Consider the following 25,218-nt stretch of genomic DNA (forward strand, 5'->3'; position numbering starts at 1 on the left):
TCCTCTCTCCGGCTTCCCCGGTTTTATCGTGCACGTTGCTGCTTCTGTTGCCCTAACTCAGTTGTTTCATCCTGCCCCCCCTGTCTCTCTTGTTCCATCTCCTGTTTCCCCGTCCCAGCCTCTCTCCTGTCTTCTGGTTCCTGTCTCGTGTCATTGTCTCTCTCGTGGGGTTGTCAAGCCCTGAACGCGTTCTCCCAGCGCTCACTAGTTGGGTACCCCTGGTCATCTTCCTGCCTTCCTTCCTCCGCGGAAGGGACTCTGCCTCGTTAGGACTTACTTGCCCCAAAGTCACATCTACTTTTCCCTTACCATTGGTGCTTCCTGACCCCTTACACTTATATTGCCTCACCTAAGAGAGGTGTGTGGTTTTCACTTCACTTCTAGTAGCACAGCAGTTCAGCAGCTGGGAGTTCTTTTTCTTCGCTTGCAGACTGTGTCTGGGACCGTTTCAGAGAAAGGTGGTCTGTCTCGGTTTAGCTTTCTTCTTGGAGCACGGACCTAAGCCTGCTGTGGTGCATGCAAGGAAAACAGGCCGAGTGCTCTGCCAGCCCTGCTCCTACCATCCGACATCGGGTGTTTGTGCCTCTTGTGCGCGGAGGAGTGGGTGCCCCAAAAAATCTGTCTGCGAACGGTGTCTGGAGTCAGAGGGGTAGAGGAGTGGTTGGGAAAGAAGGCAAGCAGTTTGAATGTCAGAATTATTGAGGATAACTTGCTGTAAGAGCCTTGTGACCGCAGCTCAGATTTTTGCTGTCAATTTGGCTGTGCTAAAGTCATCCACAGCCAACAACTGAAGGGACAAGAGACAGGGAGAAGGAACAGTTCATGAGTCTAACAACTGTTCCTGTCTCGTTGTGTCTCTCTTTGGCCATTGCTTTCAGCCTGTCCAGCAGCCAAATTTGAGTCTGACCTCTATAAACCTGTTACAAACACATTCAAGGAAGGAAAGAGCACCAAAAAAAACTGAACAACTTGGAGTGTTACATTTTATTGCAATATTAAACCGATACATTTTGAATAAGCGTAGAAAACTGACCTTGTCCACAGTAGTAAACATTGGCTTGACACAAAGTATTCATATTCAGGAACTAAGTTTGAATGACTTGCCTGAGCAAATGTTTTCCTTCAGTTGCTAGTTTCTTTAACACAGGAGAAGGCAGCATTATCTCAGCCTTGGTCACTCCAGTGTTTTAATTTTTTTTAATTTTTTTTTTTTAATTTTTGGTGAGCTACCAAGAAATTTCCACAGGTATTTGAAGAGGTCAAGTTAACGTTGTTTTAAGTCTCCAGACTGAAAGTCTAAGCAGTTAGGCAACAGTTTAAATTATTAGTTTAAGCACCATGTTCCAAGTAGTATATTGTGTACATAGAATTTGAAGGAGAAGAGTTGTTTTCCAGGCACAGTGGATGTTCAGTGGCTAACCTGTCTGCTACAGACTAATTGGAATTAAAAAAAAAAAGGTTTTCAGTTGTAAACCTAAAGGCTGTAGTAATAAACACAGCTAAATTCTGGCAAAAGATATGCATTTCTCAGTGATACACAGGTATTACCTGGAATGTGTGACTGAGATGGGAAGGAGTCCTCTGTTTGATGAGTGCTTTCATCAGCAGCCTTGTGATAGTTGATGCATATTTAGCCAAACTGTGTGGTGAAGAATGTTAACATTCACTCATTGTTGACCATGCATTGTGTGTATATGCTTTTCCCATCCCCAGCTCCCTGAGCTTGCCCATATTTGCCATTGAGTAGCCAATAACCATGTCAGAGTCTCTTTTCTATCAAATTAATCTGCTGGAAGGATTTTTTTTTTAAATTATTGTTATTAATCTGAACCTCTGTGGTCTCTCATGTAAATAGACAAGCACAGACTCTTCAGTGAAACAATAGGCTGTAATGAGTAATAGTAAACTACAAAATGTAACAGTAAAATGGAATTGACCATAATAAGTACTCTGCATCTGCTGCGTTAACAGGGCTGTTCAGAAAAGCAAGGCTTACACACTGATGTTTATTATGCACCATTTTCTATTTACTGTTTCTAAGTGAGAAGGGGAGTTCAGTTCTTCCTATTGCCTGTGCAGCAGGGCAGCCTTTGTTCCTGTCCAAGACATTCCCTTGTAGTACACTTCCCTGCTGTTTTGTTTTGCTGTTTAAAACTGGCCCTGTTGGCTTTGCTTTGCATTTCATAAAGCAAAAGAGTGTTTTTGGTGAATTCCTGTGACTTGTATCAGCCCAAAGCAAAATTTTTCCAGCTGAGCTATAAACCACTGAAAAGTAGTGGGATTTTTGTTTGCTTGTTTGTTTTTTATGGGAATGCTTCAAGGATTTAAACCAGAGAAAGAGAGGCATGTGAGGAATTTTATGGTGCGTAGAGTAACAGTTGTTAAAGAATGTATTTGCCAGCTTTTAGAAGGATGCTGCAGCATGGTGTGCCGAACAATCTGACAAAAGCCAGAGTGATAGAAACTTCAAAACCAATCCACCCGTGAGCTTCCCATCCTGAGCTTGTAGTAGTTCTGTGCCTAATTAGTAACTCTGAAACATCTGCTAATAAGCAGATGTGGTACCAATATAGTTGACACCCCTCTCTTAGGAACAGCAGTGAAGTCTGCTCCATGCTACGCGCAAACCTCATCCAGTGCCTGCCTTCCTCCCTGTCCCTGCAGTGTGATGATGATGATTCCATTTTAAATGCCTTGTCTGAGCTTTGCTAAAAGGAGAGGAAGGGGTTACATCACATACAGACAGGTGGAAGGCAAGCAGCTCAGGAGGCTTGAAACTCCATTTCCTCTGTGGACCATTTTCAGTTTCTAAATTGTAAAAGCATTAGGATCAATTTAACGTTCCTGCTTTGCGAGAGAAGTCATACTTTGGTGCATCGGGATTTGATGCCATGTTACACCATCCAGTGTTTAATACAGTCTATTCATACATTTCATTTGGGATCAGGATGTAAAGCACTAAAATCAAACAGATTATTGTTGTTCTGTAACTTTGTTTTCCTCACACTGTTTCTGTTTTATTCTAGAACAGTATTACAGGTCAGGAAACAAATTTTAGAATTACCTTTTTTTATATATGTAGATTGGATTCGTAAGACACTGAACAGAAACAACTGATGCTTGTATAGGTGAAAGATAGAAGTGGCTGGTTGCTTAGGTGGGTTTTTTTGTGGATGCGTGTGTGTGTGTGTATCTGTTAAGATACCAGCTCGCCGAGTACTTGCTTCAAGTCATGTTTCTTCATGCTGCCTTCAGTTGGGCCTTGCTCTCCCTTACAGCTGGAAAGAGACTCCACATCTCTTTAAGTGCTGGTCTGGTATTTGACCAGCTTCACTCTGTTTTTCCGAGAGAAAAACAATACCTGTGAGGGAGAGGGAAGGCTTTTATATGAACTTACTTGATCCACTCTACTGTAGTGAAACCCAGTTTATAACTCTCATCTTCCTGATGAGAGTTTTAAAACAGTTTAATACATAAATAAAAAGGTGAAATTTCTTTGCTGGTTGGTTAAGCTTAACGTAGCAGAACATGTTGTGAGCTGAGAAGGTTAAGGAAACCTGAGTATGAAGGGCGACTTCCTTGGACTGATGTGATGTCTGAAGGGGCTGAAACCTGCCTTGACTGTATTTTTACTTTTATTTTTCTCTGGCCTGTAGCAGGACCAAGATAGACATAACTGAGTTAACAAATAGCTCAACAGCTAGAGCACAGCTGAACTGGTGTTTTCTAGGAGCAGTAATAGGAACACTGAAGCAAGTGAATACGATGATGTATATTAAAAATAGATTTTTCACTTCTTGCTTAAAGGCTTTCTTATCTTCCCTAGTGATAGTATGTACTTTGCATAAAGAATTTGATGGTCCCTCTGTGACTTACACTATTTACTTTTACTTGCAAGTTAACTGTATCAGTAAGGTAATGTCATTCTACCTAAATTGAGGGGCATGATTCCAATTTTATAGCCATTTTTTCCACCTAAATATTTAGTTGCTGGAACAAAACTCTTGATAGGTGCCATTGTGTAGTGGCTACAGCACTTCACCAGGTATTCCAGTGAGCAGCAAAAATGAATCTAGGTCTTTTGAGTTCTATTTTAATGCCTTTCTCTTAGAAAACTTCTTTGTCTTTGTCAACATTTTTGAGCTCAAATGGTGAGTGCTATATGTAAACTATGTAATGTTTTCAGACTTCTTTATTGGTTTAGAATCTTTTAAAGAAAGTCATCAAGGATATGAGATACATGCCCTTTAACCTTTCAAGTAAACATGACATCAGAGTATAATTATTATGGATAAGCTGCAAATGAACAAAGAAAATAACTGGAATTTTTTTAGAAGTGATTTTAAGATGTTAATGCTCAAATAACTTGGTGGGTTTTTTTTCCTGCCTTTTTTTGTTGTTTTTGAACTCCACAGAAGACTGACTACAGTACATTACTGAGGCTGTGAAACATGAACAACCATTGTTCTGTGCACTAAAACAATAAACTGAAAGGAGTTTATTTTTTTGGAATGTTTTCAGTCTGGAGGGAAGAAGTTAATACAACATTCTAGAGTTTTTGTTATTTTTTCTTTCTTTGTTGCAAATCTTTATATAGTAAACAAGTATCATCTCTGTGCTATATAAAAATATTGTGTCTAAGGGAGTGGAAGTTGTGGGTTTAGTCTTTTGCAACATAGGAGAGTAATCAGATTGATCTCAAAATTTCTCAACTATTAACATTCAGTAAAGGGGAATGCAAACTTGATTTACTTCATTGGAAAGGTCTTGCCAGCTTTAGGTTGGGGGAGAAAAAGATTTAGTTCCTCTTCAGCATGGTTAGATGCCTACCGCAGAAGATCTGGTGAAGACTTTAAATGTTTAAGCTTCAGATAACATCTGTGTTATTGTAGCATCTGAGCCCTTTGGAGTGTTGGTAGATAATAGGGAAACTGAAAACCATAAACCAGCTCTTAAGTAAATGAGAAATTCTCCATGAAAGGGAAGCTAACAGTGCATTTAAGCTGTGCACTGTATGCTTTCCTCACTTTAATGTTTGAATCCTCAAGATCATTTTAACAAAGGCTGTAGTGAAATAGTGTTAAGTAATCATTATGGAGTCTTTTGTCTGTTAGAAAGTAAATGCTCGATAAGCAATTCAAAATTTATTTTCACAAGACCCATTACATGACAAAGTGTGTTCCCAGCTGTACTGTTGTAGGTCCAAAAAGAGACCAACATTATTTAAATTAAATAATTTTGAATCTGTAATGAGACACCTTGGACCTAATTTTTCAACTGCATAACACCATACAGTCAGATGTTCAGAATGTCTCTCTGTTGACTTCAGATGAATTTGGGCTTAGCGTCTCCAAAAATTAGAAATTGGGATGTGGAAATACAATCCCAGTTTTCCCTCAAAATCAGAATACTGCATTTATGCCCATGAGCAGACTGGTTTAAATGATTTGGTCAGCATCACATAAGAATTCTCTGGGGAAGATAAAAATCTCCCTGATTGACATTTGGCTATTTTTGCTATAAATTTCTCCCTATATTTCTTCTTTCTTCCATGCATACTTTGCAGCTTCTAGAGCAAATATGGAACTTGTGCAAACAAACCAAGACTGCATGTGGAAAGGCTGCAATTAGCTCAAGAGTATGGACATAATGAGGAATGAGACAGGGTAATCTGCTTCTGAGAAAAGGTAGCTCTTTGAAACTTCCAGGAAGTTAATCTTCAGTTAGCAGAATGATGACTTCTGTCCTGTGGTGCCAAAGTTTCTCCAGTGTTTAACTGCCCTGATAGTGAAGAATATTGTCCTGCATGTTCTTGTTGAACAAGTGGGATTTCATTTTTCAGGTCCAGCGAACTCAATTCCAGCTTTTATTTTTGTCCCACTTCCTACTTCCAGCACTGGTTTCACGTTCTCCAGTGTTTCCTTCTTGCAGTCTAATCTTTTATGTGGCAATTGTCCTCAGTAAAAAGAGGCGTCTTTACCTTTCTGGATTATTTCAAGAGTTTGTTTCAAAAGCAGGGGTTGGGTACTCTTTCCTTCTCACTCATAGTTCAGCTGTCAGCCTGAAAAAACTCATAGTTCTGATTGTTTGGGTAATCCTGCTTAGTTCCAGTCTGAGTTCATCCAGTGTATTATGGAATTTAACAGCTACTGTATCTGCTGCTCATGTGTAAACTATGGTTTTGCTATTCCTTCTCCTTTGTTCCTACTCCACTCCCCCAAGGCTGTAATTGCCCTGGTTTGTGGGGTGGCAAGAAAGCTCTTTGCAGGGACTCTTCTCACACCTTTTTTTTCACAGCCTTACACCTTTGCTCAACCAGAGTTCAAGCTCTTTCTCCAAACTGAAAGAAAAGTTGGAGAATACTTTGCCTCTTCCAGAAACTATCTGTATTTCTTAGCCTTATGTTTGGAAGCAGTTGGGCAGAAATTTTCCCAGAAAAAGGTTCAGCCAAATGAAATAATTGCGTGTGTAAAAATTTTCAGGTTGTATTTGGGAATGTTCATTGTCTCTCAAGATCTGAGGCAAAAACAGGAAACAACTGTCTGGATTTATAAGGCAGTGCTGTGAACCCCATCTGTTGTAAGAAATGAAGATTATGGTTGGTCTGCTTTCCTTTTAAAGATCTGTAGATGTTATTTTTGACTGCATCTGTTTCTAAGAAGCATCATCATTATAAGAGTTAATAAAATACATACTCATCTGACATATGGTCTTTCTAGTTGATGAGGTATATGTAGGTTTTAATTCCCCTGTAGGTACATTTAAGATCCATTAGGAGCTTTTCCTCCATGGCAGGACTGACCCAATATGTGCATCGTAGGCACACTAGTCCTGACCTATGGTGTTTTCTGATAATTTTAACACTGAACTGTGCTTGGCATAAGACATAGTGGCAATCATGTTACATCATTGCCTTAATACATACTGAATGAAGTACAGAGAATATTGGGAACAAGGGCCCAGGATGTAGATGGCAGAGTGATGCACCCTCATGTAGCTGTGCTTTCTTGCCTCATGTCTCTTCAGGTCTTATCAGCAATGGTTGAGGAGTAGGGTAGAAGGCTCCTTCTTTTGTGGCTGGATGCACAGCCTGGTGGAGAGGGTGTTCTGAAGAGTAGGAATCATAGACATACAGGCAAAATGGAATTAAACCAAGGTTTCCAGCCTCTTCACTGCTTGGCTTAATGTGATCACAGTATGTTAGGAGCTGGAGGGGATCTTGTTGGTCTTTACTGGTCACTAATATTATAATGGAGGTGTCACTTTTTGCTCATTGATGTTAGATGTAGTCTGGGAGACCTACACTTAAAACTAGACCTTGAAACAAATACCTGGAGGACACTTACATACAGATTTATCTATTGATCTTCTATGCCCATGTTCTGCTCTGCCTGATTGATGAGGATCTCAAAGTTCTCTGTGGCACTTTGTGGGCATAAATTTGAAACCTTTTTGTTTAAAAGTAGAAAAGAAAAGAATCTTGCTAATGCAGGGTGTGAGGTTGTACAGCCAATTAGGAAGCAACTTAATGGAATAAGTATAGAAAAACCACATTACTCATTTGAGACTGTGAAATTGGAAGAAAGTAGAGACTTGGCCTTAATTCAACAAATAAAAAGATGGGGGGCTTTTAAAGGTGAAATTAAAAGCCCTTTTAAAAGTTATTCACTGAAGTTTACACTGGTGTGATATCTAACAACACTGGAACTGCCAGGTTAGGGCCACTCCAGGTCTTTCAAGTGAAGGAATTTGCAGTAGCTATTTATTGGAAACCTTACCAGTCACCTTTACTCCCTATCTGTTTTATTCTCCCATTCTGAGTCTGACTGGGTTCTTCACAGTGGATTAGGGAAGAAATGAGTGTCTCCTCCCTGCTTATTTGTCCTTCAAGTTTTGTTGTGTTTTTTGTTATGTTGTGGGGTTGTTTTCCCCTCCCCTTTTATCTGTTGTGCCCTGTCTGTTACTCTCTTCTTCCAAGTGGTGTATGGTTGGTAAGTTTGTTCAGGAGGGTTATGATGTAGGATACTCTCATGAATGACTGCGGGTTGCTGAAAAGCAACAGATCTGTTCCACATAACAGTGAGGAGCAGGACTTGCAGAGCTGCCTAGAGAAGGTTATTTCTATTCTTCTACACTCAGAGCTAAGTAGTCTGGCTTTTGGTGTCAGGGACTTTTGAGAGTTATAGTTAGCTTGTAGAACATATAAAACATTGTGCACGTGACTTTTATTGCTGCTGTTGATTGTGTGGCATGTGTTACACAGGTACATGTACAAAGTTCTTCTCAAATCTTGTTTGTATACAGCGTGAGGTTCTCATCAGCATGTTAATTGTGCTATGTTTAATGTCAAGAGTAGTGTACTTAATTTAGAGGCATAATGCACAGCTTTCTTTTTTGATTTTAAAAAGCAAACAAACATATTGAAGGCTCTTTCCCCTAATCCTTCACTTTTTTGAGTCTGATTATAGTCAACATTTTACAATTCACAACTACAAAAGTATTACTTTGACAGCTGTATATCATTAGCACAGACAAATCCAAACAGCTTTTGGGTTGAACCAACTGATTTGAAATGATTAACCAGCAAAATTGATTAATCCTAGACATAATAATCGTTTCATGCCTGTCTGTTTCCCATCACTTCCTTCTCTTCCCCCACAAATTTGTGTATGTCTCATCCTAAGGCAGGAGGATGCCTAGTCTTTTTATTTCCTCACTTTACATATTTATATACAGGCTGCATAGCACTTAAGGAAATAGGCTAAATAAGGAGAGCTGTATCTCCAGAGCAAGTTTGATTTTTTTTCTCCTTTTGAGTGGCAGAGGTTTAACAACACTTTAGTAGGAGCTTGAGGATACAGACAGTCAGTCGACATCTATTCAGGGCCTGACATATTTTAAAAATAAATTTGCCTGTTGCACTCAAGCAGTGCCTGACTGTCAGGTGTGTGAGACACTAGAAGCTATGGCAATGGTACAAATTTTGCATGCCCTTTCTCTGAGGGGAAGTGCATACAGTGCTGTTTTCTTGTAATGAGGAAAAGAAGGGTCAATGGCACTTTGTGAATGAGCTCTGATCCCAGCTGGGACATTCCTATGGCACAGCTTGGCATTCCTATAGCCATACTGGTTGCTGGCCTCCACAAGCTCACGTGGCACCCATTTCAGTGTCAATGTACCTGTGGCAGAGTTAATCCACAGCCCAGATATTCCGCTTACAAATGAGACTTTTACTCTCAACTAAGGGTCTGATCTTGTATTCTTCTTAGTGTAGAACTTGCTCTTTTATTTGTATTTCTCTTGTGCTGGGATAAAAATAGACTTCACACTTGACTCCATTTTATTCTTGTATTTGTTCCCCCACAGGCTTTTGACTGCTGCTGGGCCTTGTAACTTCTTTGAGCCTCATTTTTTTCCAGCTGTAAACTGGGAATAACTCATCTTCCCTGTTTCACAAATTCCTGTTGCTAGGAGTTTGGTACTCTGTTCCAAAAGACTGTACTGGTAGCATAATATAGACAAGTGTTATCTTGCCTCAGAAACGGTACTTGCATTAGTTAGTTTTTATTTATTTATTATAATGTCACTTCCATCAAATTTATTTGCTCTTAGGAAAACCACAGTTAAATATATTTTGTTTCAATTTCAAACTATTAGAGATCATCTGTTTCCTTAAAGGGATGTAGTCGGACCTCACATGTTGCTGCTTTGGAAATACTTGAATACTAAAGCTGTAATATATCTGTAACACTTTAACAGAAATATACATCCTTTTTGAGGATAAATCATGTTTAGCGTGGCTTTGTGTGGAAATAAAACTTAAACAATGTTTCTGTCTGCCTGTCTTCTTCCTCCTTTCTGTGCTCCCTCCATGACTTTTAAAACTCGTTTGGCAAACAGGTAGAGGTCTTAAGATAACAGTGGTTTTAAAGATGTCATGAAAAGTAGTAGAGGGAAGAGAGGAGGGATTCCATTAGGACCAGTCTGCGCTGCTGTCAATTATTGTTAGACACCAGAGAGTCACAGTGGGTGAGAGAGGCAATGAACACCTACCTGTGGAAAAAGCTTTGGTTAGAGCTTGTATCTCCTGAGTCAGGTACCTGCTGTCAGTCAGAATACGTGAATATGTAGGAAACCAGGCTGCTTTACAGTATGTGAAATGTGCTTGGTTTTAAATGATCTGAGACATGGATGCCACCAGAGTAGACAGGTTTTCAACTGATTTGGAGGACTGAAATCTTCCTAATTGTATTGTAGAAAAAATAGAAAAATACAAATGGAAAGCAATGAGGAAAAAACTTAACGTAGTGGATATTATTCCAGGTTTTCTAGGCAAATTCAGTCTTTGTATGTGAAAGTGAAGCTTAAACACGTAGCTCTTGTCTATATCTGAAGGTTAATTTGGATCAAGGCGGGCAGTGGACTTGTGAGAACTATAGTACTTTACTATGTGGGCTCAAGGTTAACTGTGTTATGTCTGTTTAACTTCATCTCTTTCCAGCTTTTCTGGAGTAACTCCATGTGCTGACAAGCCTGGAGTTACTTAGTGCTGTCTTCTCAGTAATGGAAATACATTATGTCAGAAAAATGGAGATCAGACAGGTGATACTAAATTCTTTAAGTGACATCTTGCTAGTGGTACCTTCAGGGTAATTTCTAGATGGTACAATTCATTAATATGGGTGGCAAAGCAGGTAGTGCATATTTACGTGTTTTGTGTGCTGACATGGATTTCTTTTGTTTGTCCTTTTTTTGTTCCAGGACTCCGCTGTTGTGACTCCAATTATCCTTAGAACAGATCCACAGGGATTTTTCTTTTACTGGACAGATCAAAATAAGGTAAGAGAAAAGGTTCCTTCTCCAGAATGGTTCTTTCTGTTTATTGTGCTTTGATGGGCAGGAGTCAGGAGGCTTTGCATGCCAGTCCTGGCACAGCAGAGAAGCATTACATCAGCATGTGTTCCTCTGCTCTTCTGGGGAGCAAATAAAACAGGCCTGTGGCTCATGCCTGGTGTATAAAACTGAGAGATAAATGCAAGACTTGGTGCTTTCCAGCCATGTTAATGATGTGATGGCCAGTGAGTTGTATAATTGTCCTGCTTTACAGGCAAGGATCCATTTGGGATGCCATTGTGGTTCATAGTTGGCTTGTGCTTTCTCTGTCCTACCTTCTGTACACTGAAGATTTTGGCTGTAGGGCACAGCAGACCTGGAATTCCCAGAGGCCAAAGCTCCCTTTGAACTCTTCCTTCTGAACTGCTGTGTGCTTCCTGGCCATGCTTGGTGGGCCACGTCACTAAGTTCTTACTAATCCTCGCTGGACACTTGCTGTCTTTTAAAAACATTCCGGTATGCTTAGATCACTATTATGGCTGGGGAGCTCTTGGAAAAGCTCATGGCCTGATTCATCACCGTGTTACTCCAGTTTCACATCCATGTCACCCCTTGAAATCAGCACTGTCGTATTTCCAGCTGTTAGACACTGACGAGCTGCACTGGGGGGAAGGAATATCTGAACCCTGAGCAGTGTGGGGTGCAGTTTGTTTCATATCTTGTAACAGATCTATAATAGCAAACTGTTGTTGCAATTGTTACAGTAAAATGCTGTATCAAAGGTAAGAACTGCATGGGATCCTCCTTATTTTACAAATTAATTCCCAAGTACTTATGAAGTAAGTGCTTGTACCGGTTCCCTGTTGAAAACAGTGTTAGAACTTGGTGGTGCTTGAGCTCTGGCCTTGTGTTGGAGAATATGCAAAAATGACTAAACACGTATTTGTAGTATGCTGGCTACAGAAACCTGGTTTACCAGTTGAGTAGCTGGAGTTTTTTCCTGTTGATTTTGTTTAGATACCAATGCAAAAATTTCTTGAGGAGGTAGCAACCATTAAATATGCAGACTGTACAGGCAATTTGCTATTACAATGGATCATATTTGTCTTCCTATGTTTGCTTTCTAGAGGAGATGGAGCACAGTTCTGAGTCAGTGTACATGGAAATCATATAACGAAGTTATGTATAAAAAAAATATATCTTGTCTTTGTTTGCTTGTGCAAAGTGGTGCTGGTTAGTAGTGGGTTCATCTGTTGACAGTCCAGAGTTGTTAAATTGCTGCCCAAAGAAGCAAAGTCAAAGCCCTCAGAAGTTGAAGGCCATGACTGATTTACACTAGTCCAGTAGCTATGCCAGAACACGGTGCAGTCTTCCCTTTTCTTCCTTCCCTTGCATAAACTAATTGTGTAAGCAAAAAAACTTCGACAATCTTTGTAATAATAAATGGAAACTCAGAGTTGATTGGAGAGTTTATTTCACTTTTAGTATGTTTGGCACTAAGACCTCCTTCAGTTTCCTACTGTTGTCTGTAAAAACAATGTCTTGAAGCAGTTCTGTGAAGCATAGCTATTTATAGAACTGTTGTTCTCATATTAATGAAAAAAATGTATTTATAAAGCTCAGAGCATTTTTTAAAAGGTTGACTATTTGTACAAGAAACATATGTCAGTTTGATTTTTAAGCTTGCAAATCAAGTATCTGGAAAGGGCAACGAGAGGGATTTTTTTTCTGGTTAATAATTCATGACAACTAGGTGAAGCTTGTTCCTAACCCCATCCTTGCAGTATCTACTTAAAGAAAGTAAATATATTTCTATTGGGGTGCTAATAGTGCAAGAATCAGGAAGGAAATGCCACTTTCTGCTTTTGCAGAGAATAGTTTTGTTCATGTTTATTATGAAATTACAAATATATTAAAAAGGAGGTTATATAAGAAAGTCTTTTGATTTCCTTCTCTTTGTGTAAAGTGATCCTGCGCTGACTCTGTCTGTGACTTTTCTCTTTTCCCCTAGCTAGTATTTTTGAGCAGATGCTTTTGTCATAACCAGGGTCTGTTACTTTCTGAGTGTGAAGGACAGGCCTTGTTAAGCAGAGTGACGAACTGAGATGCCTGCCTGCCAGCATCCTTGGTCAGACATAGTTTTCCTGGGAGCTGACAACAAATGGGTATTGAGACAAGCCACAAGTCACAACTGTCTTTCTAGCCCTTTGACTGTCCTATTTGCCAGACACTGTACAAAGCAGTAAATTACTGCCTGGATAGTGATATGGCTTTAAAATTAGGAATCTGGCTCATTTGTTGCCTTGTCAGTAAAGTTATACAAAAGTTACATTAATCACTCAGGGAGAAACAAAACAAAAAATGACACCACTTGTGTTCAGTTTTTCTTTAGCTTAGAGAGCTGGTGGTTGTAGCTCTGCAGCTTTCTCTAACTTCTTGGCTGGCTGAGGGGCTGCTTGCATTGTTTTCTTTTTCCCTTGCTTTTCTGTTTCTTTGTTGCAGAGAAAGGAAAACAATATGTAGTGTCTGCTGCTGACGAGTGTATCTGGAAAGCCCTTTAGATTGTTCTTTGTGCAGTCAAAGATCTTGGTAAAGATGCATGTTGGGTGCAGCTCATCAGTGTCACTGACCCCATCTTGTAGTACTCCATGAATCAGCAATCCTCCCGGGGTTTACAGCCCAATTCAGGTGTCTGGGTAATGCTGGCATTGAACAAATGATGGGTCAAAAGGGCTGCCTATACAGTCATTCTTAACAAGAAGTTTCATATATGTGACCAGGGGGGACTCTTAACTTCCTGTTACCTGTAGCTTTCTGATAAGTAAGTTAGCAAGTTTCATGATCGGCTTGCAGGAGCTCTATGCTCCTAAGAAATCATCTGAGGTCTGTAGTTTCAGCCCTGTGGGAATCTATGCCAACTTACATTTTGCCACGTATGAAGGTCTGTAAGGATGGTAGTTCATGTTGTATGGTACATCAGTGACAGCCAGGCTTAGTGAAGCCATAGTCTTGGCATTTACTTCTAAGAGCAGGAACAAAACTTGGAAGGAAGGCAGGCTGAAGGCAGAGTCCCCAGAAGCCTGCTTTGCACAGTGGACATCTAACAGCTTATACATGAGGTAAATGGTAAATCAACTGCTCAAGACTCCTTCAGTGTGATTAAGAATCCATGTGCCTTGTTTGTTTCTTCATGACTGTGTGATTTGAGCATTTAAATATGTTTAGGCTGGTTCCAATTTGTCATGCTGGGTACCCAGGTCAGTATGGCTGCTTTTGGACATTAGCAAGAGACATATTAAAAAGGGGTTGATTAAACTTCTCTGAATGACTGTATCAGCAAAGTGAACAGTAGTCTAGGATAAAAATGTGTTCCTCTGACCACAGGACATTCTCTTTGATTTTTATATGCTAGGTTTACCTTTGCTGCCTGTCCTAGTATGATGATACCTGCAGTGAAGGTCTGTTAAGTTCTTTTAAGCTCTGATTTTACAATTTGGTGGTGATAATGTGGTTTCCTATGGTTCAACACGCATATGTAAATATTTTTACTGTCATCAATAGAGATAATCCTCCAAAACTAAGTTATATATAGCATTTTGCTATTTTCTAGTAACAATAAGGAAATCTAAAACTTTTTTATTTTAACCAGATAGGAGGACAGCTTTCTGATTTTAGTTGCATTTTTCAGTATGAAATTCTTTTGTTGAAGGTTCTGGAATATTTGCTTCATCTGTTTGCAGAGTGCTGGCTGATGTCATATTATTGCTCAAGTGATTCTCAACATGGGTTTAAAAAAAAATATTAATTAATGTAACAAGATAGTGTCTGTTTTATTGTTTCTGTAATACTTCTTAGCTATAGCAAAGCCCGACAATATTCATTGCATTGTTGTATTTTTATGACCTGACTAAAACTATCTCAATTCCTTGCTACTTTTTTTTTTTTTTTAAAAAAAAAGGAATACCATTTCTTTTGTTTATTCTGGTCATGAGCATTTAAGAGGGATAAATCAGCTTGACCAGGTGAATAAAACGTCTACTGGAGTAAAAAGGAGTGATAATAACAATCATTTTTAGGGAGATAAGAAGAGCCTGGAAGTGTTTGTATGTTTAGTCCATATAGCAAAGCAAAGCCAGAGAAGGACTGTAATTTTTGTTTAGGAATAAGTATATCAATGGATGCATTGGCAGAGTAGAAGAAGAAATACGTATTGTCAGTTTGTGCATTATTATTCTTGCATTCTTTAGTTAGAAGTTGTGTTACAATCAAATTAATGTTAGTAGAAGACACTTAGCCATTGGCTCAGTGCGGTTCTGACACTGCTTAAGAAAAGGAGTAAAAGGAGGAAAGCAAGCATTTGCTTTGATGTGAATCCATTTAGGTTTTTAAAAGTCTGTGGATGGTATAATGTGCTGTCCTCTTTATTCACTAGTGCGTACTGATTTCTTCCTTTCTTTTTTAAAGGTAGGTTACCACAATGACATGGCAGCATGCCAAAAACATAGAGGGTGCAGACCCAGTCTCATCCACAGCACTGTGAAAAGAGATCAGCTAACAGTCTGTGTCATGAAACTAGACCTAAGTGTTCAGTTTGGGGGAGTCAGCAGTGATTTCTAATGCTTCTGCAGCAATGCTATTGTAAACAGGTTGTCATGATCCCATTTTTCCAAACGAAATTTCTGTTGAGAAACTCTGCAAGTGCTGAGGTGATGCTTACTCCATAGCAGGGGATGTGTAGCTGAAGTCTCCCTCCTCTGCCAGTTGCCATTAGAGCAGTAGCACAGCCACTGAATGGCTTGTCAAGGAGGAGTCTGTTTCAGAGGCTTCCTTGCAGAACTCATACATAGTTCAAACTTTTTCGTGTATTTGAGAGAAGGTGGCATGATGAGACCAAGACAGCACAAAAGTACCTACAGCCAGGTATTTGCCCCAGCTCTGGCTTGCTCAGACTGACAGCCTGAGGATATCTAAAGGCAGAGAGACTCAGTCTGCACACCTCTTCAGTAATAACAATTTTGCAGTTTTCAGAGGAAGGGGCAAGGGTTGTTTTATCTCTTACAGGGACTGGCCTGTTTATATGTGTGAACATCGCTGGCAGAACTGGTACTAACAGGCTGTAGCTCAGACATAGAATGTGAGCTTGCTACTGGAGCCTGTAGCAAAATTAATGCACCTTGATCTGGTGCTTTCTCATTTCACAAGACTGCATGAGGTGGTTCCTATGATAAAAGAGGAGAGTATATCTCTGACCTGGAAAGTCCTTTCCCGTTTTGTGTCCTGAGGTTATTATGAGTTTCTTTCAGCTTGAAAACCTGAAACAGACCACAATGAATGTGTAGCCCAAGAGCTGTGCCTGCAGTAGATAGGATTCTGTAGCATTAGGCTTGGCACAATCCCATTGCCCTCATCCAGATGAAAGATGATGGGGCCTTTTTCCAGTTGATGGTGATTTTGGCTGTGTTATTTGAGAGTTATTTTGTGGCTGTTCTGAATTGGGGCTTTAAAACAATTGGGTCAATATTTGTTCTGCCCTATGGGTCAAAGATCTTTTTATTACATCTTTTTATATTTTACAGTACATTTGACGAGCATACAGTAAAGGATGAAGTCAACAAATAAATATTTTAAGTAAGCCTAACAATTTAATGAGTATAACATATTTAATACTATGAGGTTTAAAAACACCTGCTCCAAACCCCAACTCTTTGGCTTAATTTATTCAAGAGCAAGGTTACTCAGTGATGCATCTCACTGCTGAGAACATCCAAGAAGTGCATCATTAAACATGCATTCACACTTCTCTTCCTGGCACATAAAAGGAAAAAAAAAAAGGCAGCTAAATAGCCAGACCCTTTGAAAAACTGAGATTATAAATATCATCAGTTGAATGAGAAAAGATGGTGCATGTCTCTCTGCATAACGGATTATTTAAATAGGTAAAATGAAACAGTTTTCTTCCTCATTCTTTTAGCATCTCTAGCATTTTAGCAGTCTACAGCACTTATTAATAATACTGTTTGATAATGAATATTGGATACATAGAGTCTTAGTCACACAGTTTGTCACACAAATAGATTTGCCTTTTCTTTAGCTGCAAAACACAGGAGTCAGAATTACTTGCATCCATGTACCACACTGGCATTCCAGCAGGCAGTGAAGAAGACTTGTGTATTTAGGTCTTTGTGGAGTGGGGATCTTATGATTTATTAATAGAAAATTCTGTATTAGATAACTTGTGTTCTCAGTGCTCTAGTAATTGTGATATTTCTTCATGGCCTTCTGTGAAAACGTTGTATATAATCTACATATGCACATTCTATGGTGTCAAAATGGCCTGAATGGAAATAATACCAAAGCTAGGAAAGTTATTTATCAGAAGGACTCTTCTGATAGGAGATCATAATAATTTCTGACTGAAAGGGAAGTTAAATTCATTCCATGAATGGCATTGCTCCCTGTGGCCCTATTCCTTTATCTGTTTACTGCATGTGTGAACTAAATGGGAAGCTGTGGTTGGATTGCCTCTGATTTCTGATGGCAAGGGTCATTCATTATATTTCAGCTGCAAATGTAAGGAGTGAAGACTTTCAGGTTCTTGAAGGTGGACAAGGTCCTGAGGAGGTGATGCTCATCTTTTGACACAATTAGATGGAGCTGTGTTGGAATGTCTCTTTCAAAACAAGTCAATCACATGCTGGAGAAGGTGGCACAGTGTTTTTCAATGAAAATCTGGCTGAGGAGTTCACTGGGACAAGGAATTGTGCTGATGTGAAGTTTTGCATCTTTATTACACTGGAAATAGGGAACGAATCTGAAGCAGCTAGTTAGAAGAAAAAAAAAAGTAAAAAAAAAAAAAAAAAGTGGTGACACGGCAAATAATCTGGGGCTTTTCCTGGGTTTTGCAGTCATCTTGATTAATGAATTAGAGACGCCAGAGGAGCTGTCATAGTGGCATTAGAAGCTTGAGACCAGGGATATCGGTGCTGGAATGCAAATACCAGTTTTTGGATAAGAAAATGACCCATAAATACTGACATCCAAAGCTGTGTGCCTGTCCCATTTTTAAAGGGAAATGGAAGAGAATTTCTTAAAAGAAGCAATCCTCACTAAGGGAATGTTGTAATTTTGCAGTGAGCAGGCTGAGCAGTACAGAAATCTCAAGTGAAATCTTAAAGGTGACTTTTTCCTCCAGTGAAGATGCAGATGTGTGATAAGCAGCACAAAAATCAACTTGTCAAAAGTTGAGAAGCTACTGAATCTGTAAGGAGTTCTCAGCTTGGAGGATGCTGGCTAGAAGCAGCTAAACATACCAAGGTTGAGCTGCTAGCCCAGGTAGCAGCCCAAATGGTAATCCTGGCAAGTTCACTTGCATGTATTTGCTTTCTTTTTAATCCAGAAATAGCTCCTTAGCCGTATCTCTAAAGGCAATACCTAGGAGTTCAGAAATAAATAACAGTGAGTGGAACTAACACCCACACTGATGGGTCCATGCTGGAAACTGTGTGGCAGTGTCTTTGTCAGTGAAGAACACTGGCTCCTTGCTGGCTGATAATAAAAAGATTGTTGCATTTCGAAGCAAGGAAAATTCTAGCTCGACAGTAGTAACACAGTAGGGGAAGTCAGCCTTGCAATAGATCATGCTCACCTGAATTTTGCAGCTCACCTTTTTTCACAACCACTTAAAAATTGACATGTGAGCAGAGTAAAAGACAACTGGGAAAGTGGTAGGGGATTGCCACAGATAGGGAAAATGGGAGGAAATATTTCATGGAGGTCAACTTCCCATCAGGCTGCTGATTCAGTTTTTAAAAGGAAGTCTCTCTGCTTTCAAAACATGGAAATTGTTCAAGGCCCATTAGGGAAATGGTACTACATCAAACACGGATGATCTCTAATAAGCATTTCGCACTGCTAAATGTCCCCCTTATTGTTGTGAGGGAGGCAGGAACAGAAAATGAGTTTTGGCTTTAATCTATAACATGGGTCCAGTTTCTGAGACGATGCCAACAAACTTAAAAAAAGGGACGATGACTTTGATGTCAGGCAAGTGTAGGTACTGCTGAATTCTCAGGTAATGAGACCAGTCCTACCGTACTTTGAGGTATGCAAGCATATTATTATCCTTGTCTTATTGAAAGTGGATTGTGCCTTTCCTCTAAAGATGAGATTGTAGGTTGTCTCTAGTTTAGATGGACTTAAACTTGGTAAGGTTTGACTGTGTATTACTGGAAATGCTTAAAAAAAATAATAATTGTAAACTTGGTTTTGTGTGAGAGACCTTTATGATCTGGCTGTCAGAAACTGTTTTGTTGTTAAAATTTTCAGTTTAAATATTTAAGTGAAGAAAACTTACGGCCAGGTTGACTAGTGTACACTGAAGTGACTTCTTTAATGGGTGTCTATGTCAAGTTTTCCAAGGCTGTGTGACTTACATAAGAATTTTCTTACCATTCACATCTCATCAGGTCATAATATCATTTAATGTTTTGGTATATACTCGGCCTTAACTAACATAGCAATATAAGCTTTTAGGAAACAGCTGGGATTTGGGAGACCTGGGTAGTCACCCCTTCTTGATCATGATTCGCCATAACTTGGCAATGGGATGCTCTATATCCCTGTGCCTGTTTCCTCTCCTGCCTTGACTGTCTATTTGAGAAGCTCTCTGTGAGCAGGGCTGCAGCACGGACACCATGTTACTGCCTAATTAGCACCTGCTACAGCGTGGCTCCAACCTCCTGCAGTAAGTGTGCTTTGGTTTTGGAGATAATGTCTTCTTGCTGAGAGGGGCTTGTGGAAAATGAAGATAGTGGTGTGTAATAAGCTGTCCTTCCATCTCTTTTCTCCCCCTTAATTAAAGAAGTCTCTTGTGTTCATTGCTGCAGCTTGCACATAGGTTTGGTTGAATACGCAGCATAGGCTTTGCTGGCTGATCTATTATTAGCACAGCTCAAAAATTGGCTTCTAGGACATCAGCTTTCCTGATTGTTGGGAGGATAACTGATCTCTTGGCGGGCCTGTCGGATTACTTTCCCTGCTGAAGCTCTGCCAGTTCAGACACTTCTCTGTGGTGTTTCATATTCTAGCCGTTTCCCCTCCCCAGTAGGCTTTTAGATTTGAGTTTGGTTTTTTTGGTGTTTTTTGTTTGTTTGCTTGTTTTGTGCTTTTTTTTGTTTTGTTTTCTTTTGCTTGTTATTTTTTTTTAAACTGAGTACACTTAAAATAAGGATCTTTAACATATATGTTGTCTTCATACATGTGATCTTCTTGTGTGAGTTTATGCACTCCACCTAGTAATCAGTGCTTCATGGTAAATGTGTTCAGAAGTTTTGCATTTTGGTTTCCCTTTTTTCTTTTTTTAAGGAGTCTGAAAAAGTTCTTGAAATACAAGTGACTGGGAGTAACTGTCAGTTTTGCACTAATACCTTACTTGCTTAAAAACTTTTTACTATTGAAAGTGTAGACTTGACCCTTGCTTACTCTTACAGACTTGATATTTAACAGCTGCTCTGCACGCTTGCAGTTGGCATCGCACGGGGCAGAAATGATAAGGGTGATATGTACAGTGACAACAATGTACTCTATTGTGCAACAATGCCTTCCTTTTTGATTTCAGGTTAGTGCATAAGGATAGAGGACACTCTGTTGGATTCTTTCCTACAGAATAGTCTTTCAGCCTTACCTTCTTTGCTTTAGTGATAACTTTTATTATATATCCCACTATTACAAAGACACACAAAAAGCCTCACAATACAAATCATAGGATTTTTAGGTTTCCTGTGTGTCTGTGTGGCTGGCATTTTTGAGCATTTGTAACTATTACAGGTGCTGTTTACATTACAAGTCTCCTCCAAATATTCTGCTGGATTAGAAGGTCTGTAAAATTTGCAGGCAGCATCTGTTAGTGGTGAGAGTATTCTCTAATCTGCAGCCTGGCTGTCCATTTTCCTGATGGTTTGTGCTATGTTTTTTACAATTAAAATTCTGAACTAGCCCTAGGGGATGTCAAACCCCCAAAAGAGGGGAGACTGTGTCGTAAGAGGCTGTGCCTTCCTTGGCTGTGTTCTGTGTTCATGTGCACATGCATGTGCTCCCAGTAGATGAACCTCTTTTGTTGCCTTCTCAGAGTTAGAGTTCTTCACTAGGCAGGAAAGCGAGTATTCATCCTTGACGCTTCTACTAATTAATCATTCTAGGTGGGCACATTTTCCAGTGGATTCTGACTTCTTGATGGTATTGTCTTGTTAACAAAAAACAGTAACAGGTGTATGTTTTCATCTCTGAGCCCTAGTTTATGACATTTTAGCTCTACTGATGTTGAGTCATTCCTCACACAGTTGTGCTGGAGGGAAGGACTAGGGCTTCTGACATAGAGGATTTAGGTTTCTGTCTTCTTTCATATCCCAATAAACGTATTTTCTAGTATCTGAATTTTTAGTGTGGAGATTGAGCCTGCTTTTAAGATTGGCATGTGCCTCTATCCAAGATGCACTCTGCATCATGCGAGAGGAACAAGGTGTACCATTGCACAATAGAACTGTTTGTGGTTGAAGAACGTATTTAAATCCTAACATCCAGGGCATTTTAAACATTCAGCTAACCCATTAGCCCAATAACATTTTTTTTTTCTGTGGGGGTCTAAATAATATGGCTGCTTCAAGGCTGCAGTTACACATCAAAAGTGAAATTCTACCCCTGCACCACATCCCAAAGAGCTCTCATCCTGTCTGGGGGCTGAGGATTACCGGAACCTACCCCTGATTTCAAGGCTGGTCACAGTGTGCCTGCAGAGCTTTACTGAGGCTTTTCCTGCTGCTGTGGCTGCAACCTGTGCAGGCACAGTCAAACCAGTGGTGTGCTGCTAACAGGTTAATGGTGCATCCTTGTCTGCTCCAGATGCCAGAGCCCGCCATCCCCAAACTGGGGAAGTGCAGGGGTTGTTAGCTGATACCACTCAGCTTTGCTGCCAGCTGTTTCAAGTGCTGTTTGTTGAAAGCTGATTCATAGCTGACCTAGGTGAATACTGTCTTGGTCATCACAGTATGTTGAACAAACTCTGTGAATTGTAACATAGTTACCTGTACAGTATGTCTCACTTAAGAGGACTATGGATAGTTTGGACAGGTGGTTTACTACCCAGGGAGCTGATTATCTCTGACTGATAAACAGCAGTAAGTGCTGTTTAACAAGAGTAATAATCAAAATATTGATTAGCAGGGTACAGCTGTCTGGTACTAAGTGGTGCTCATTGAAGCCCCTGTTAAAACAGTACCAAAAATCTGAAGAAAGGTTTTTGTCTTTTATTCTAGCTGCTCTGGGCTTACTCAGGACAGTTAGACATAAGGTCTTATTTAATAAAAAGCACTATGGAGTGGAACACTAATGCCTAAAAATTAGGAGTATGGCAAAAAAAATATGCAGGGAGTGCCATTAGAGAAACTTATGTCATTTATTTCAGACACTTCTAGTTTTCAGTCTAGGGAAAAAAATAAATAAATCGGTATTTAAGGGAACTTTAAGAATAATACAGTATCTTACAAAAGGTGGCTTTATTCTGTAATTTCCCTAAAAATAATTAAATAAAATGGGCATGGGTTTTATCCATTTAATCCAGATTTGCTTGCTAAATAGTAAAATAAGCATGGGACTATGTTGTTCGTGAAGAATGAAGGTAAGCTTTAGGACTTCCTTGAACTGTATTGGTTTGTTTTTTCCCATGCCATTGAAGTCCACCGTGTGGTGCTACATCTTAGTCATTTGCCAGGTGCTTCTGCCAACTAGTCTTCCATAACCAGATCTTTACTCCTTCACTAGCCCATGCTGTAAATACAAGTTCCCAAATATGCTTGGCAGGAAGCTGGCATCAGGCATGTCAAGCAGCAACAGTGCTGTACCAAGGACAGTCTAAGTCTTGCAGTTGTCATCTCCTTCCTAGCAGTCACATACCACAGTTGAAGACTAGACTGGATCATTAAATATCATATATGCTTCCCCTGCCCTAGGAAAATATCTGGCTGCTATGATACTCTTGGGATCTGAAGGTAGCTAGAACTTTGCCTTCCAGATCTCTAACTTGGAGCTTTTCCGCTGAAGTTGAATTTTCTTCAGATGTAGATCTACAAGGGCTTTTAACCAGCATTGCCTCAAAAGCAATGTGATTTGTTATAATAATATAGTGGTCCATAATTCACTGAGGTGGCTAATAACCAGCTGGTACCTGACAGGAAAGCAAAATGCTATAGTGATTGTATTTTAAGTAATAGGCATATATCGGTGCCCTGTAAAAATTGTATTTGAAGGAACTCAGAAGACAGTGTGCTTTCTGTAGCTGGAGAGGACATCCTAGTTGCAGTGCACAATTTTGATTTGCTTATAAACTACTTGTATGCAGAGCAAGTTTGCTTATTCACATAGAATGCTCTCAGTAAGTGCCATAGACTAAATTAATCTCGGATAAATCTCTAGCTTTGTGTTATGCCCTTCTGCAGACATACCAGAAGACAGAAACATAGATATTTTTGCCAGTCAGAGTTGCTGCAGTAGTACTCTTTAAGCATAATGATGTCACAAGTACTAGATGGATGGAGTGAAAACCTCCTTTCATTAGACTTGCATACAGTATATTTTAAAATGTAGAAAATCAGTTTGAAAAGTGGCACAGCTTTGCTGCTGCCAGAAGTAGGTTTTTAGTGTACTGACTGCAGATCAGTCTTATCACTGACAACTCATACCAGTATCTTTTGCGTATCAGTGTGTTGCATATCTGGGTTTAGGTCCCTCTTTCACCTATGTTGTGCTTTCAATTAAGTTTTTCCTGAAATCAAAAAGGGTACATAGAAGGGCGTATAGGTGAGATGAAGAAAACTGGAGGCCAAAGCCAGCCATTCTGACTTGCAGACTGAAATACGTCTGATATATATGCACTCATGTCCAGTGTTCCAACAACATATCACTGAAAAAAAATTTTCTGGGTTCATAGCCTTTGTGTAAGGGGAGAATTATCTACCCTTTTGTAGTTACCACACGGGGTGGAAGGTATTTTAGTCTCTTCAGAAGTCCTGTTGCAAAGCTGACTGTTGAAAGGAGATCTCTTAATTCCTTGAAAACACCTTTTCTATTGGTTTAGAAGAAACATAAAACATTTAATCACATGTAGTAAGTCTTCCCCTGCCCTCGCATTTCATGCAGAACCTAACAGGTTTCAGGCTAAAACTGTGTGTTCTCCTTCCTCTCATTTCTCCTCCTGCCTCAAACTCTGCTTCATGCAGAACCAATGTGATCTGTGCACTCAGCCCTGTATTCATATCCGAGTTTCCTGGGCATGTTCTGTTTTCTCATGGAGAAATTTTGCCTGTAGAGAAGGACAGCTTTTGCAATTTGATTTTGGTTTCTGAGTGGGCTGTACAGTGCACACAGGCTGTGCAGCGCCAAGACATTTATGTTGTGTTGAAGCAGCTCTTCAGTTTGCCTTCAGAGCAAGTTTAAAATGTGAAGGAGACTTGCATATGGTTGGACTGACAATTACAAACAATAGTATATAACATGTCACTTTGTGTCACCTTTTTTAGCATGCTCAACTACATGTATAATACTGTAGCTAAAAATGTGAGCCTGGAAATAACATAAGGCTCCTACCATTGAACAATGCAGGCATATAGTTACAGCCTTCTATCCAAATCCTCTAGATTTATGCTGGTATTCAGTCATAGCCACTGAGCAATTTCCCTGGATTTGTGCCAGGAAGATGGCTAATGGAACAATCTTTTTATGATCTGTTTAGCTAAATGGCTATAATAATGTGGGATATTAGAGTAACAGATGCTGTTGACCATCCTGCAGTAGATCAAAGTTTGTATATACAGGAACTATGCACTTCCTTTCAGAGTCATGTGTGTAATTTGGAGCTTCTCATTTGTTGCTATGGTATCATATTATCAGGACAATGAGAGACAGAAGTGGTAATTTTAATGAATTAAGTCAAAAGTGCCAGTCTGCAAGAGTCTCAATTCTGGAGTCTGGGATATCAGTAGTAGCACAGAATGGTGCTCTGTAGGTGCTTTGAATGCATGGTGTAGAGCATGGTGATGGCTGGCAGGTTGCACTTGCTGTTTCCAAAGTCGGTTGGGAAGTGAACAGGAAAAATTAGAGATGGAAATGAAGCATCCAGCTGGTGGCTCCAACTAGACTGCCTTCTATGAACCTCTTCCTAGACAGAGAACAGCTTACTTCAGTTCTTCTGTTGTGTAAGAGTGACTGACCAATAGGAGATCCCTAATGGTCTAGAAAGACACCTCACTTTCTATATAGAATTAAATAGGCTTACTTGCAAAATCAGACACATTACTTTCAGTGTAAGGAATCCTCCTCGCACTGAACTGAATGCTT

General features: G+C 39.7%; 1 protein-coding gene across 1 annotated transcript in view; it reads left to right on the forward strand.

Moving 5' to 3' along the window:
* Positions 1-25,218, forward strand: part of PLCB1 (phospholipase C, beta 1 (phosphoinositide-specific)) — a 457,703-nt gene that overhangs the window by 51,096 nt on the left and 381,389 nt on the right. Inside the window, exon 2 of the mRNA XM_010007158.1 lies at positions 10,762-10,839. Coding sequence (XP_010005460.1) covers positions 10,762-10,839 — 78 coding nt within the window. The remainder of the gene's footprint in view (positions 1-10,761; positions 10,840-25,218) is intronic.

This window comes from Chaetura pelagica, unplaced genomic scaffold (genome assembly GCF_000747805.2).
Source record: "Chaetura pelagica isolate M959 unplaced genomic scaffold, ChaPel_1.0 scaffold111, whole genome shotgun sequence".
Lineage (NCBI taxonomy): Eukaryota > Metazoa > Chordata > Aves > Apodiformes > Apodidae > Chaetura > Chaetura pelagica.